The 15,736-nt window shown below is 37.6% G+C and overlaps 1 protein-coding gene and 1 long non-coding RNA gene across 3 annotated transcripts in view; one reads left to right on the top strand and one right to left on the bottom strand.

Moving 5' to 3' along the window:
• The window catches only part of LOC103512637 (clarin-3), a 51,271-nt gene extending 36,448 nt beyond the window's left edge, over window positions 1-14,823 (top strand). The window contains exons 2-6 of one of the 2 annotated variants that reach the window (XR_541552.3): window positions 10,188-10,480; window positions 11,085-11,273; window positions 11,946-12,081; window positions 12,579-12,861; window positions 14,744-14,823. Coding sequence is in view for 1 of the 2 variants with exons in the window: in XM_008477407.3 (XP_008475629.1) it covers window positions 10,261-10,480; window positions 11,085-11,273; window positions 11,946-12,081; window positions 12,579-12,708 (675 nt within the window). In the remaining variant the exon portion in view is untranslated. Of the gene's footprint in view, window positions 1-10,187; window positions 10,481-11,084; window positions 11,274-11,945; window positions 12,082-12,578; window positions 12,942-14,743 lie in introns of those variants that run through there. The other variant, XM_008477407.3, reaches the window with a different exon arrangement.
• The window catches only part of LOC113468834, a 27,512-nt gene extending 11,971 nt beyond the window's left edge, over window positions 1-15,541 (bottom strand). Inside the window, exon 1 of the long non-coding RNA XR_003392446.1 lies at window positions 15,274-15,541. This is a non-coding gene — a long non-coding RNA (uncharacterized LOC113468834). The remainder of the gene's footprint in view (window positions 1-15,273) is intronic.
• Between the last annotated feature and the right edge of the window lie 195 nt (window positions 15,542-15,736).

Raw genomic sequence — 15,736 nt, 5'->3', positions numbered from 1 at the left:
CACAAGTTCTCCACACATTAAGTACACTTTAAACCAAAGTTACAAGAGTTCCTTACGCAACCTTATTCGACTGATCTGCGACCGAAACCTCTTTCAACCAACTTATACAAGGTATCTCTCTAATGATATTCAATAGCTTGTAGTACAAGTTCCCAATGGTAGATTCTAGTTACCTCTAGTATGTTTATTTTATAGAAAAAGAAATACATAACTGAGTAATTTTAAATTTATTGCGAATAGTAGGTACATGATATTATGTATCCTAAGATAGGTAAGTATAAATCCATTATATTATGTATTCTGAGTTTCTGAAATAGGTATAAATTCATCCTATAAGAGTGAATTGAGAATCATTCACTTGAGATAGGTAAGTATAAATTCATTATATTATGTATTCTGAGTTTCTGAAATAGGTATAAATTCATCCTATAAGAGTGAATTGAGAATCATTCACTTAGATCAGGCCAACAAATAGAGGTCGTACACCAACTCTTTAATATCGATGTTACTTCTGCCCATTAATACAAAGAAAAAATTGATTTAATGCATTCAATTTATTTATCACAGATATGACAGATGACAGTCAAATTAGCTTGGAAAGCCAGCACCTTGTAAACCCTAGGTCGCGGATTCGAGTCTCGCCCAGGGCAAACTATCCTAACGCACAAGCATATTTTGCAGACTTGTATATGAAAGTCATAATTATGTATGTTATGAAACAATTATTCAACTTAAGAAGTAGATAGACGGAGAAGAAGGAGATGGAGAAGACCTAGGTCGCGGATTCGAGTCTCGCCCAGGGCAAACTATCCTAACGCACAAGCATATTTTGCAGACTTGTATATGAAAGTCATAATTATATATGTTATGAAACAATTATTCAACTTAAGAAGTACATAGACGGAGAAGAAGGAGATGGAGAAGACAAAGAAGAAGAAGACGCAGAAGAAGACGACGAAGAAGGAGAAGAAGAAGACACAGAAGAAGAAGAAGAAGACACAGAAGAAGACGACGAAGAAGGAGAAGAAGAACTAAAAGAAGTGCATATCATATACTTGAGGATGACTCAGCGATTGGCCAATTCAGTTTGCTGTTGCGTTCCTGTTCCATTGGTCACGACATTATCACGACGATCTCCACTGTTTCTAGAGGTTTAAATGTTAAGACTCTCTCACATACTTTGATCTATTGCAAACATAGTTTGGTTTAGTATGGACTAGCATATATTTGCAGCACTTGTTCTTTTATTTATTAATAAATAATAAGTAAAGACGTTTCTTTATTATAATAAATAGAGACAAGCAATCATGGTTATAATATGTACAGCAACTAGCAAGTCTATCTGTGGCTCACTTGTTCGCTTGTTTTATTTATGAGTAGAGACTCTTACTTCATTATAATAAGTACAGACAAGCAATCATGGTTATAATGTGTACAGCAACTAGCAAGTCTATCTGTGGTTCACTTGTTCGCTTGTTTTATTTATGAGTAGAGACGCTTACTTCATTATAATAAGTACAGACAAGCAATCATGGTTATAATGTGTACAGCAACTAGCAAGTTTATCTGTGGCTCACTTGGTCGCTTGTTTTATTAATAAGAAGAGACGCTTACTTCATTATAAGTACAGACAAGTCCTGCAGTAGCCAAATTGTCACACGAAAGATGAATCTGATTAATTCTTTACAGATGTTCATAGTATACCTATATTGTCTGCAAAGAAAAATTTTTGAAAATTTTAATTAACCTGGAACACCGTTAACAATACAAAAACACGAAGAGACAAATTGACCAAAGAACCAAAAGGGCCATGAAGAAGACCGAGAACCTAAGTATATTTGATCTACCGATCTCACGATTATTGAAAACAATTGCAGCATCTCCAAACGCGGGAGGTTCATAAATCTTCTAAACCGGTAAGCGATGCTTTGTGTTTCAATTGTGTCTCGTGAAACCGAAAATTTAGGTCATCATGCTCTAAAAAAAAGCACATGCTTCGTGAAGGATTCAGACAGATGGTGTTCTGCAAAGATGGTCTTCTCTTGAACAAAAAAGACTTTTCATAAATCTTCTAAACCGGTAAGCGATGCTTTGTGTTTCAATTGTGTCTCGTGAAACCGAAAATTTAGGTCATCATGCTCTAAAAACAGATGGTGTTCAGCAAAGATGGTCTTCTCTTGAACAAAAAAGACTCGAAAATTGGCCCATCACTGTGTTTTAACTTTTAACTCTTGGGCGAAGACGTATCTCAAGACAAAAGATTGAATCAACCAAATGAAAGTATTTTACTGACTGAAGTGTATCGATTGTCATCGTCTGTAACTCTTGGGCGAAGACGTATCTCAAGACAAAAGATTGAATCAACCAAATGAAAGTATTTTATTGACTGAAGTGTATCGATTGTCATCGCCTATAACTCTTGGGCGAAGACGTATCTCAAGACAAAAGATTGAATCAACCAAATGAAAGTATTTTATTGACTGAAGTGTATCGATTGTCATGGCCTAACCATATGGCTGACGCTCCTCAAGAGGTAGCCTTTAAAGCTGTGTCCACAAATAATCTACGGCCATCGATCGACGTCGACTGAAACCATAAACACTGCCTCGAGAACATATAGGTTCACCTCGTCGATCGACGGCCGTCGACTATGTGTTGACACAGCTTAAAGACAAAAGAGTCGATTGACAGAATGAACGTATACTAATTCAGACAAAACGCAAAAAAAATGCTGAGAAACAGTCTTCAGCCAAAGACAAAAGACTAGATCAACCGAAGAAAAAGTATTCTATTGACTAATGTAGACAAAGACTCTTTAAAGTTCCATTTGATGGATCCAATAAAGCATGACGCACGATCCTGTCAATTGAAGACAAGAGAACTTTCAATATGTAAAACATGAGATCATGAAAATGTGATTCTGCAGATTCTCTCAATTCAATGTTGAGAACTTTCAATATACATGGGGAATGTCATCGAAGAATCGATCGACGGCCGTCGACTATGTGTTGACACAGCTTAAAGACAAAAGAGTCGATTGACAGAATGAACGTATACTAATTCAGACAAAATGCAAAAAATGCTGAGAAACAGTCTTCAGCCAAAGACAAAAGACCAGATGAACCGAAGAAAAAGTATTCTATTGACTAATGTAGACAAAGACTCTTTAAAGTTCCATTTGATGGATCCAATAAGGCATGACGCACGATCCTGTCAATTGAAGACAAGAGAACTTTCAATATGTAAAACATGAAATCATGAAAATGTGATTCTGCAGATTCTCTCAATTGAAGATATATTGAGAACTTTCAATATACATGGGGAATGTCATCGAAGATGTTCTGCAAATAGGGAAGTTCTTCTCCCGTGTTACTTCTTGAAGACAGACTGGGAGTTGGATCGACTTTGATTCACGACACAATTGTACCTTAATCGTGATGAAGTGAAGTGGGTGATCAGAAAAGATATATTATGTTCTCTAGATCTAGAGTATTCATTGGTATTGGTTACATTGCCTTGGAATCTAAGATGAAGGATTTTCTGGAGAGACATACGAGACACATTGGGAGTGATGTTTCCTACTTCTGAAGATAGACTGTGAATTGGATCGTTTGGATTCAAGACACAATTTTGTAACTTGATCGTGATGCACTGAAGTGGGTGATCAGAAAAGATATATTATGTTTTCTAGAGTATTCATTGGTATTGGTTACATTGCCTTGGAATCTGAGATTAAGGATATGGGAGTTGGATCGACTTTGATTCACGACACAATTGTACCTTAATCGTGATGAAGTGAAGTGGGTGATCAGAAAAGATATATTATGTTTTCTAGAGTATTCATTGGTATTGGTTACATTGCCTTGGAATCTAAGATGAAGGATTTTCTGGAGAGACATACGAGACACATTGAGAGTGATGTTTCCTACTTCTGAAGATAGACTGTGAATTGGATCGTTTGGATTCAAGACACAATTTTGTAACTTGGTCGTGATGCAGTGAAGTGGGTGATCAGAAAAGATATATTAAGTTTTCTAGAGTATTCATTGGTATTGGTTACATTGCCTTGGAATCTGAGATTAAGGATTTTCTGGAGAGACATTCCAAGTCATGTTTCCTATATTCTGTTGTTTCCTACATTAATTTAGAACCTACTTAAAATCGAAATAACCTCATGTACACTGAATGCAATCCCAAACTGACTTAAAAGAGAATTCTTAGGATTCTAAGGCGTTTCACAAATGGTTCTTATTCAAGGTACCTTTTGTTTCTGAGGGACAGATTCTGTAGATTTCAGTCCTCAAAAGTACTTGAGCTTTTTGAAAGTAAACAAGCGCCTTTCGAAAAAAAAAGTACACAAGCATGTAATCTAAGTACCTAAGGCGTTTCACTGACGATTGTTTTTGTTTCTAAGGACCAAATTCCTTAGATCTCAGAACACACTTGAACTTCATAGAACTCATCTTCACGTCACTTCGGTGATAAATAGGTCCTTACTCGGTAAAAGTAAACCTCTAGGAATGTCATTTCCGGCTTAGATGTTAAGGTGAAGGACTCTGCATCTTCTAAGCCTGTCTTGACTAGATCTGAGTAGCTGATGGTACCTTGAATGTATTGGTACTTGGTATCAAACATCCATGTAACACTGTAACAGTAACACGATAATGAATGTTGATTTATTTATTGATGAGAGGCATACTACGGGATGGGCATGCTACGACACAGACTACACGAGTCTATTGGTATTGGTATAAGTAGGGCCATCCTAAGTCACTGTGACCTGATTAGATCTTTTGTGACACGAGTCTATTGTAGCAGTTGTTGAATTTCTGCGACATGAAAACGGCGTAATGAACTTTTTATATCCCTTATATTGGGTAAAAAACAAGTTCAATGTATGTAGATCTACTGTAAATTGTAAAATGTACCCGAGCGTTGTCGGTATAACGGAGTTTTCCAGAACTGATAAATCATTAATTTCATTTGATTAATTTTTCCTTAACGCGCGCGCTGTGGGAATAACTGCTAATCTATCAAGCGAATTATTAGATAAGTACTTGTATTTCATCATGGGACCATTGGCTTGTCATAACGGACTAACAAGCTGGAAGCTAACTGTATTTAAAATCTAGCCAGCCTAGTTAGTAGCGCGTCTGCCTTGTAAGCGCTAGGCCGCGGGTTTGATTCCCGCTCGGGGCGAGCCAGACTATGTAATGAATGAATACGAATTATTTTTGGCACCAACTACTCGACTGGTTTCATTCGCCATATGAATGTCAGAATGTCATCAGCCATATGAATGTCATTAATGTCATCAGCCATACGGCACGAGCCATTAGGGCACAAACCATTAGCATTCAAGTAACATTTTACCAAACTCACTAGGTAGTCAATTTAATAGTCAATAGTGACGGCCAAACAGTTCGGTCATTAAAGAAATGAATCATGACTGTCGTGACAACAGTCTTTGCCTTGTTCTAAATTTGGTTCTACATGACGACAAAAAATAACACTGATTTAAACATAAATCTTCTAAACCGGTAAGCGATGCTTTGTGTTTCAATTGTGTCTCGTGAAACCGAAAATTTAGGTCATCATGCTCTAAAAAAAGCACATGCTTCGTGAAGGATTCAGACAGATGGTGTTCAGCAAAGATGGTCTTTTCTTGAACAAAAAAGACTCGGGATGATAAAAAAAAAAAAACGCCAGACTGAATGAAAAAAAAAAAAAAAAACTGATTAAAAAAAGTAATGAAAGACACATTTGGTGATTTAGAACACGGTAAATGTCTGCTGAAATGTCGCAATCAGAACTTGCAACTAATCAGCACCAAAAGTACCAATAAGAAGAGAAATAATGGAAAGTAAAAAAACTCAGCTAAGTATACCGATTGTAACATACCCAAAACCAAAAATAATGAGGACAATTTGGTCGACAAAAAAACACACAAACATTTTACTTTCTACATGAAATAATGAGAAAGTCATTTGTCCATTTTTTTTTTTTTTTTTTTTTTTTTTTTTTTTTTTTTTTTCATTTTTTCATTTTTTTTTTTTTTTTTTTTTTTTTTTTTTTTTTTTTATCAAGTAGGTAGTTGGAAAACAGAGAGCATTTACATTACTTGGACCTTTTTTTTAATTTTAAAATTGATCAAAGTTACCTACCTACTTACATGATATTCCAATTTTTTTGATCTTGAAAGGTAATAAAAAAAAGTAAATATGAACTAGACAGGTGCTGTAGGTCTAGATAAAATAAAACGAAGTATAAACTTCGACTTGCAAATATGCACACAGAACAGTGTCCCTTGGAAGTATAGGTACACCGCGTTCATTCCAAGGTATAGAATCGCCACCCTTTTCCCAAGTTCTCCCTTGTCAAAATACAGACCCTACCAGAGTCAACAGCTGCTACAGGGTGCTAGGTCTCAGTTTGAGCTTGACTGCTCAAGTGTAGCAGCCCAGGTATTAATTAGAGGCTTCTAACTCTACACTCACATTAAAAACCATTCGTTCTTTACCAATATGTTGAACCTATAGGGAGAGCGAATCTACCTTCGTAGATTCGTATAATCCTAACCATTTCCTTAGGGCTGTTTGCCTCTGCACCTAAGTCTCAGAGTGGGCTTTTTGTCTATGGAGTTGAGCTGCTATCCCCGGGCCTTGATGGAACCTAGAAGCACCCTCACTGGTATACGTTTCAACCTCCTCAGTTTCTTACGTCCTCTAGTGCGACCTTAAAAAGCTGAGCAAAAACTAACCACGGGGCCTGTAAAATACTAATAATGAAATTTATTTTCATTTTTAGACCGACTCTTTTTTAAACATTTTCCTGACCTTTGATGGTTTTGTCTATTTTTTTAACCCTTATAAACTGAGGATTATAAAAATTTTATATTTTTAACTGAAGATACTTGAACTGACAGTTAAAACTGATCGTGAATGGCTGGCCTAAGAATTGAATGAGCAAAATATTAAAAGTCTGACGAAGTATTGGATTGTATGGCAATTATAGTGCTTTATTTAGACTGCCGAATTAGGCCATGCAGTCCCTTTATGTCAACAGTAGGTAGGTAATTATAGAAAACAAGTAGCTAAGTAAGTACTACTACTTTACGAACATGTATATCTACTTCACTTTTGGAACAGAGGTTTTAGAAAAGCTGTTTTTTCTTTCCGGAAACTGAAACAATTTGCCCTCAAGATGGCGCTCCATCTTGGATTTCCAATGGTTTAGTACAGGCGCTACCACGCCAAAAGAGGGGAATTCGCCTCAGTTTCCGAAAGGAAAATAAGACCAAATACAACCAAAGTGAAAAGTAGTATTCGTTGTCCACACAATCCAAAAGTTAGAATGGACAAAGTTACCAAGTCCTCAACCAAGCCTTAGGTTTTGAATTTTTAAAGAATAAATTAACAATAATAATAAAAACTTCCATGAAAAATCACCAGACCAGAACAATTGAACTTGAAAAGTTGAGCGTGTGAGCGTTGAATTTCTAATTGTTTCCGATTTGTTTTCATAGGAACGCAATAACACATTCAAGTCAGCAAACTTAATTCGTCTTAGAGGTCTGCTAAGCGGAAGAACGTGGGTTCAAGCCCGGTCAAGACAAGGAATTTTGTCGTTGTTGTTGTTGTTGTAGTGGCTTTAGATAACCGAAATTTGATGAGTTGATGACCAATTTCTCCAATTAGAGAAAATATCTCTTCTATCAGCCATACGCCAGGCTGATGATCTTTTGTCCTCGTGCAAGCCTCGATTTATTGGGAAGCCAGCGGCGAAAGCACTTTGGATGACCCATCTGGGGAATCGCATGCTGCTGGCTTTTCCCGGCCCTACACAGATTGGGTGAGGTTTTATCCTCAATATTGTTTGCGAATTTGACCAAAATAATAGGAGTAGCCTACTGCTGGAGCATTTTTTATTCCTATTCGAGCAGTATGAATTAAAAAAAGCTCTATTAAGTAAATATGAAAAACACAAAACCATATGAGTATAGATTCAGAAAGAAGTCTATGATACAAACTCGTGTCTTTTGGATTAAGAACCAAATATTGGACCAGCAAAACTACCGAAGAAAGTAAGAAGAATAATCAAGTGGGAAGCTCGTTCGAATTTCAGCAAAAAAGCAAACATTGCTTCATCTGATATGACCTCAGTAGTCAAAATACAATCATTTGGTCCTCCATCAAAGACAATCTTCAAAATAATTAAAGATCCGTTCAACCTGACTTCTCTCAAAATCGATTTCGTAAAATTCAAGACCCAATCTAGATTTTGGTGAAATCAAATTCAATTCTAATCCATCTGATTGGGATCTACCGAATCCAATTCGATCAAAACAAAGAAACTTTTCCAATCTAAATTTCTTCACTGGGATTACAACATAGAGATTCAGTGAGGTTTGCTAAGAATTGAATGAGCAAAACATTAAAAGTCTGACGAAGTATTGGATTGTATGGCAATTATATTAATGCTTTATTTAGACTGCCGCATTAGGCCATGCAGTCCCTTTATGTCAATTGTCAACAGTAGGTAATTATAGAAAACAAGTAGCTAAGTAATACTACTTTAGGAACATGTCTGTCTACTTCACATTTGGAACAGAGGTTTTAGAAAAGATGTATTTTCTTTCCGGAAACTGAAACAATTTGCCCTCAAGATGGCGCTCCATCTTGGATTTCCAATGGTTTAGTACAGGCGCTACCACGCCAAAAGAGGGGAATTCGCCTCAGTTTCCGAAAGGAAAATAAGACCAAATACAACCAAAGTGAAAAGTAGTATTCGTTGTCCACACAATCCAAAAGTTAGAATGGACAAAGTTACCAAGTCCTCAACCAAGCCTTAGGTTTTGAATTTTTATATTTAAAGAATAAATTAACAATAATAATAAAAACTTCCATGAAAAATCACCAGACCTTGTTTCCTACATTAATTTAGAACCTACTTAAAATCGAAATAACCTCATGTACACTGAATGCAATCCCAAACTGACTTAAAAGAGAATTGTTAGGATTCTAAGGCGTTTCACAAATGGCTCTTATTCAAGGTACCTTTTGTTTCTGAGGGACAGATTCTGTAGATTTCAGACCTCAAAAGTACTTGAGCTTTTTAAAAGTAAACAAGCGCCTTTCGAAAAAAAAGTACACAAGCATGTAATCTGAGTACCTAAGTTTTTTTTTTTTTTTTTTTTTTTTTTTTTTTTCAAGTTTGAAAACAAGAGCATTCACATTACTTGGACCTTTTTTATTTTAAAATTGATCAAGGTTACCTACCTACTTACATGATATTCCATTTTTTCTTTTTTTTTTTTATCTTGAAAGGTAAAAAATATGAAGGAACTAAACAGGTGCTGTAGGTCTAGATAAAATAAAACGAAGTATGAACTTCGACTTGCAAATATACACACAGAACTACAGAACAGTGTCCCTTGGAAGTATAGGTACACCGCGTTCATTCCAAGGTATAGAATCGCCACCCTTTTCCCAAGTTCTCCCTTGTCAAAATACAGACCCTACCAGAGTCAACAGCTGCTACAGGGAGCTAGGTGTCTCAGTTTGAGCTTGACTGCTCAAGTGTAGCAGCCCAGGTATTAATTAGAGGCTTCTAACTCTACACTCCAAGGTATAGAATCGCCACCCTTTTCCCAAGTTCTCCCTTGTCAAAATACAGACCCTACCAGAGTCAACAGCTGCTACAGGGAGCTAAGTAGGTCTCAGTTTGAGCTTGACTGCTCAAGTGTAGCAGCCCAGGTATTAATTAGAGGCTTCTAACTCTACACTCAACATTAAAAACCATACGTTCTTTACCAATATGTTGAACCTATAGGGAGAGCAAATCTACCTTCGTAGTTTCGTATAATCCTAACCATTTCTTTAGGGCTGTTTGCCTCTGCACCTAAGTCTCAGAGTGGGCTTTTTGTCTATGGAGTTGAGCTGCTATCCCCGGGCCTTGATGGAACCTAGAAGCACCCTCACTGGTATACGTCTCAACCTCCCTCCTTAGTTCCTTACGTCCTCTAGCGCGACGTTAAAGAGCAAAAACTAACCACGGGGCCTGTAAAATACTAATAATAGGTAAATTTTATTTTCATTTTTAGACCGACTCTTTTTTAAACATTTTCTTGACCTTTGATGGTTTTGTCTATTTTTTTAACCCTTGCGTTGTCCCTTGTCTTTTTCCAGACCATGTGAACCATGCCGTGTTGCCAGCTCGACCGCCCCCGCCCCCCTACCATGCTAGTCCCCTCCCCTCACCATGAATCTGTTTCGACGTAGCGCCATCTTCGCCACGTTCATCGGCACCTGCCTCTGCCTAGCGCTTCTCGCGGCCGCTCTGGGAACTAAATACTGGGTCACCGCGAAAGCTAAGAGGATTCTCAACCCGAGCGAGTCTGAGGGGCACCTCAATTTCGGCCTGTTTCAGGGGGAGAAGGCCCTGAATGTCGGCTACGGGTGGCGCCACTACCAGTTTAGCGGTGAGTAGAGGAACTAAAATCGAGTCTTCGCCGCGCGCCGGCTTGAATGACTTCTTTCAAATTGGTCCCAAGGGAAAGGGATACCTATGTCTTTGGAAGTGTACCGGAAGGCGCGATCTGAGCGAACTACAATCAGACTCTTTATTCTTGGATTTTTTTTCCACTAAGTAATAGGCCCGCCCTTCTTTCAGTTAATAATTGGAAATACATAAGCGGTCCGTGGCAGCAAATGTGGTCGCGCTATTACACCCAAAGAGGAATTTCCTCGTTGTAAAAAAAAAAGAGTGCGATAGTAAGTAGAATACAACTACATATACATAGCTTCCTCTAAAGCTAGACCTTGGATATGTCCTACAAAATTCAAAACATTAAGTTCAAACATATAACATACCCTGAAATTTTAAGCTCCTATTGGACTGACATGAAAAATACATAGCCACCAACAGTTATGTAAGTACTTATACTATTTATAATTGTTATTTTGGTCATGCCTTTTCCACAAGTTTGGCCATGCCTCGGGATGAACTAGCGGGATTCCGGAGCGAAGCGACGGAATTCAGCTAGTGTACTTATAAGTACTTAAATATTATTATTTTGACTTCAGTTCTAGATATTATCAAGGCGGAGCCAGAGTTCATCTCCTACTCCCTGTGGACATGTGTGGTCACCCTTCTACTTCTGTCCACGCTCATTGCTACTGTGAGCGCCATTGTAGCGCTAATCAACACTACCACGACGCCTATCTCTTCCCTGGCCGGCGTTCCAGGACTTTATGTGTATAATTTCCTATGTGGTAAGTCATCAATAGAGAGACACCTCAGTATTCTCTTAGTGATGTAGTGGTCAAGAGGCTCGCCTGATAAATAGGAGGACGCGGGTTCAATCCCAACCAAGGCATGGGTTTTTTTTTTTTTCCCCCTGAAAAAAAGGGGGGCGGGGGTTTAAACCCCACCAAAGCATGGGATTTTTTTTTTTTTTTTTTTTTTCAAGAGATAACAATGGAGGTTTTACCATAACGAAATAGAAGAGAGAACGAGGATAAGGTAGGAGAACAATTCATCCTGGGAATCAAACTCGCGACCTAATGCTTACAAAGCAGGCCCGATGCCCTTAATCTGACTTGGGGGGGGGAGGTTGCAAATTTCCTCATGTGGAGTCCCGTAAAATTGTGTTGTAATCACACTTCCTCTATCTTTTGTTTTAATTTTCCCACATATTTCATTTTTCCTCAGCCCTCCCAGCTTTTTCGAGAACGAACCCTATCTGTTTAGGACACAATTCATCCTGGGAATCAAACTCGCGACCTAATGCTTACAAGGCAGGCCCGATGCCCTTAATCTGACTTGGGGGGAGAGGAAGGGGGAGGTTGCAAATTTTCTCATGTGGAGTCCCGTAAAATTGTGTTGTAATCACAGTTCCACTATCTTTTGTTTTAATTTTCCAAAATGTTTCTTTTTTTCCTCAGCCCTTCTGCAAAGCATTACCATAGGACTATGGTGTTACCAGTTCTCCCACTCGTTGCAACGCAATGTTATGGCACTGGAGGACCGCAGGAATTTCTGGTCAAGTCAAGACAGAGCGTCTCTGGGACACTCTTTCTGGTGAGTGTTCAAATCAAGTGAGGTTTAACTTGGTATTTCATGTGTCAAAAAATCAATGACCATTTTAAGAGGTGATGGATTGTGTCGAATACTGAGGTGGAGAGACAAGGTTCATGAAGACTTGAGAGACAAGGGATGGAGAAAGGAGGGAGGATATTGAAGGGTATCACCAACTCAATAAAATTGAGAAAAGGAGAAGACTAGGTAGTTCAAAATAAGACATTTTCTATCTGCAAATAGGAATCCACAATGGCTCTCAATTTGATCTACAGTAGTTCTAAGTTGTGCCAGGTAACTGGTGTAGTCAAGACAATTGACTGTGTCTGGTTAACAAGAGGGTGTGGGTGCAATCCCAGTCAACAACTTCTACCTTGAGTTATAGGTACAGTATACAATTCAAATCTCAGACAAAGGAAACTAATCATTACCTACTATTAATTTTCATTGATAATTATTAACCTCTTAATTTTCCTCATTATTAATTGTCAATGTTACAGGTTCATAGTGGTGTCAGTGTGTCTGCACATCATCAACATTTTCATCTTGTACTACGGCACAACTGACAGGACCAAGAAATCTATGCCAGCTGTTGATGAAAAACCAAATGGGGCCATTATGTTGTATTGATTTTTTTACCTGTAATTACTACTTATAATTTGATTACTGTAAAATTATTTTGGCTTTGAAGAAGATAATAATGCTGTGAATTGAACTTTTTGGGTTGGATTTTGCCAAGCCAAGGTTTAATTCAATGCAAACTTAGAATAAATTCAAGATTAGGTACCATACAATGTCAAACTCATTTTTCTATGTTGTAAATAAATACTCTTGACTTTTCTCACTACCTATGAAAAATACCACAAAAAAGCATTTGTTTGTCCTTGTTTTGATATTATATTTACTTGGTTTCTGAAAATTAGAGAAAAATTGAGCTAAAAATCAAGTAATTAAATAGCTTGTTAAACGTAACAAACAAATTAGAGAAGCAAAATAGCACTGCACCAAATAGTTGGCTTGGAATTCTAGGTGGGTAGGTAAGTACATACAAAGGTATAAGTAGGGGGTTTAACATCAGTTTTAACTTAGGTCTTCTTTTGTGATGGGGGTTTTACTCAACATTTGGTGACAAGCTACCCACCTCCTCAATTTAACCTCACCCAGCCTGCCTGAGAGGAGCTGTTAACCCAGCAGCACAGATTCCCCAGATGGTCACCATCCAGGTACTAAACACATGCAACAGTGAACTTCAGTGATCCAAGGGGTACTCAAATGTCTAGGCAGTTTATAAATGTGATGGTACTTTCCACACATTAAGTGACATTTGGTTGAAAGGTCAATCATGGTCAATGAAATGGAAGTTTTAAAACTTACCTAGATGACATATACGAACGAGGTTCAAAAATTCACCAAATTTCTCCAGTTATCAAAAACATGGCCTGTAATGATCCAGAGTTAATCCATGAAGGTATGCAACAGGTAAGAGAGAGTAGGTAATAGAGAAACTTCTGTCACAACTGATATCATAGAAATTACACTGATTATCCAGGTGGGTTTTTTTACGTTCAAAGTTTAAATGAACAAACACAGGAGAAGAACAAATTTGAAAGAAAGGGGAAAAAACCTGACAGTTGAAAAGAAAACTTGAAAACTAGAAACTAGAATACTAGAAATAGAAATAGAAACGAGTAACGACTAACGACTGTAACGAGTAACCGAAAAATCGTTATCAAACGAGACACACGTGCAAAAATATAGGTTAGTTTTTTAGCAGGACAAGTTTAGCAGTAAAAATGTGTGCTCTGGCAACGTTGCAAATCCGCTTCTTCGCGTGTGATCGTGTAAACGCGTTTTAGGCTGTGTTGTTGTTGTTGTTGTTGTTGTTGTTGTTGTTGTTGTTGTTGTTGTTGTTGTTGTTGTTGTTGTTGTTGTTGTGGCTTTAGATAACCGAAATTTGATGAGTTGATGACCAATTTCTCCAATTAGAGAAAATATCTCTTCTATCAGCCATACGCCAGGCTGATGATCTTTTGTCCTCGTGCAAGCCTCGATGTATTGGGAAGCCAGCGGCGAAAGCACGTTGGATGATCCATCCGGGCAATCGCATGCTGCTGGCTTTTCCCGGCCCTACACAGATTTGGTGAGGTTTTATCCTCAATCAGTGTTTGCGAATTTGACCAAAATAATAGGAGTAGCCTACTGCTGGAGCATTTTTTACTTTCCTTATTTTGTAGGAAGGAAAGTAATGTAATCGGGTCAAAATTTCGATGGCCAGTTTTTAGTGCCAAAATACGTTTTGAGGTCCCTAGAGCCTAAATCCAAAGTTTCAGCCATTGGTCCGTGTGTGTGTCTGTCTGTCTGTAAACTATCTCGAGAACGGTAAGAGCTAGAGACTTGAAATTTGTTCCTATTCGAGCAGTATGAATTAAAAAAAGCTCTATTAAGTAAATATGAAAAACACAAGACCAAACCATAGGTATGAGTATAGATTCAGAAAGAAGTCTATGATACAAACTCGTGTCTTTTGGATTAAGAACCAACAAATATTGGACCAGCAAAACTACCGAAGAAAGTAAGAAATCTCTCAAAAAACTATAGGTACTTAGGTGAGTACTCACTTATTTATCAAAGAACGAGGGGTTTTTTACTTTTTTTTTAAGATTAGGTACCATACAATGTCAAACTCATTTTTCTATGTTGTAAATAAATACTCTTGACTTTTCTCACTACCTATGAAAAATACCATAAAAATGCATTTGTTTGTCCTTGTTTTGATATTATATTTACTTGGTTGCTGAAAATTAGAGAAGCAAAACAGCACTGCACCAAATAGTTGGCTTGGAATTCTAGGTGGGTAGGTAAGTACATACAAAGGTATAGGGGTTTAACGTCAGTTTTAACTTAGGTCTTCTTTTGTGATGGGGGTTTTACTCAACATTTGGTAACAAGCTACCCACCTCCTCAATTTAACCTCACCCAGCCTAAGTGGAGCTGTTAACCCAGCAGCACACAGATTCCCCAGATGGTCACCATCCAGGTACTAAACACATGCAACAGTGAACTTCAGTGATCCAAGGGGTACTCAAATATCTACGCAGTTTATAAATGTGACAGTACTTTGCACACATTAAGTGACATTTGGTTGAAAGGTCAATCATCATGGTCAATGAAATGGAAGTTTTAAAACTTACTTACCTAGATGACATTTATGAACGAGGTTCAAAAATTCACCAAATTTCTCCAGTTATCAAGAAACATGGCCCGTGATGATCCAGAGTTAATCCATGAAGGTATGCAACAGGTAAGAGAGAGTAAGAGAGAAACTTCTGTCACAAAACTGATATCATAGAAATTACACTGATTATCCAGGTAGGTTTTTCTATGTTCAAATAAGTTTAAATGAACAAACACGGAAAAAGAACGAACTTAAAGGGATTTAAGGGATTCGAACACAGAAGAACAAATTTGAAAGAAAAGGGAAAAAAGAAAAAATCTGACAGTTGAAAAGAAAACTAGAATAGAAACGAGAAACGAGTAACCGAAAAATCGTTATCAAACGAGACACACGTGCCAAAATAAAGGTTAGTTTTTTAGCAGGACAAGTTTAGCAGTAAAAATGTGTGCTCTGGCAACGTTGCAAATCCGCTTCTTCGCGTGT

This window comes from Diaphorina citri, unplaced genomic scaffold (assembly GCF_000475195.1).
Source record: "Diaphorina citri unplaced genomic scaffold, Diaci psyllid genome assembly version 1.1 scaffold867, whole genome shotgun sequence".
NCBI lineage: Eukaryota > Metazoa > Arthropoda > Insecta > Hemiptera > Psyllidae > Diaphorina > Diaphorina citri.
Note: the sequence above shows the minus strand (reverse complement) of the source record. Positions and strands in the feature narration are given on the sequence as shown.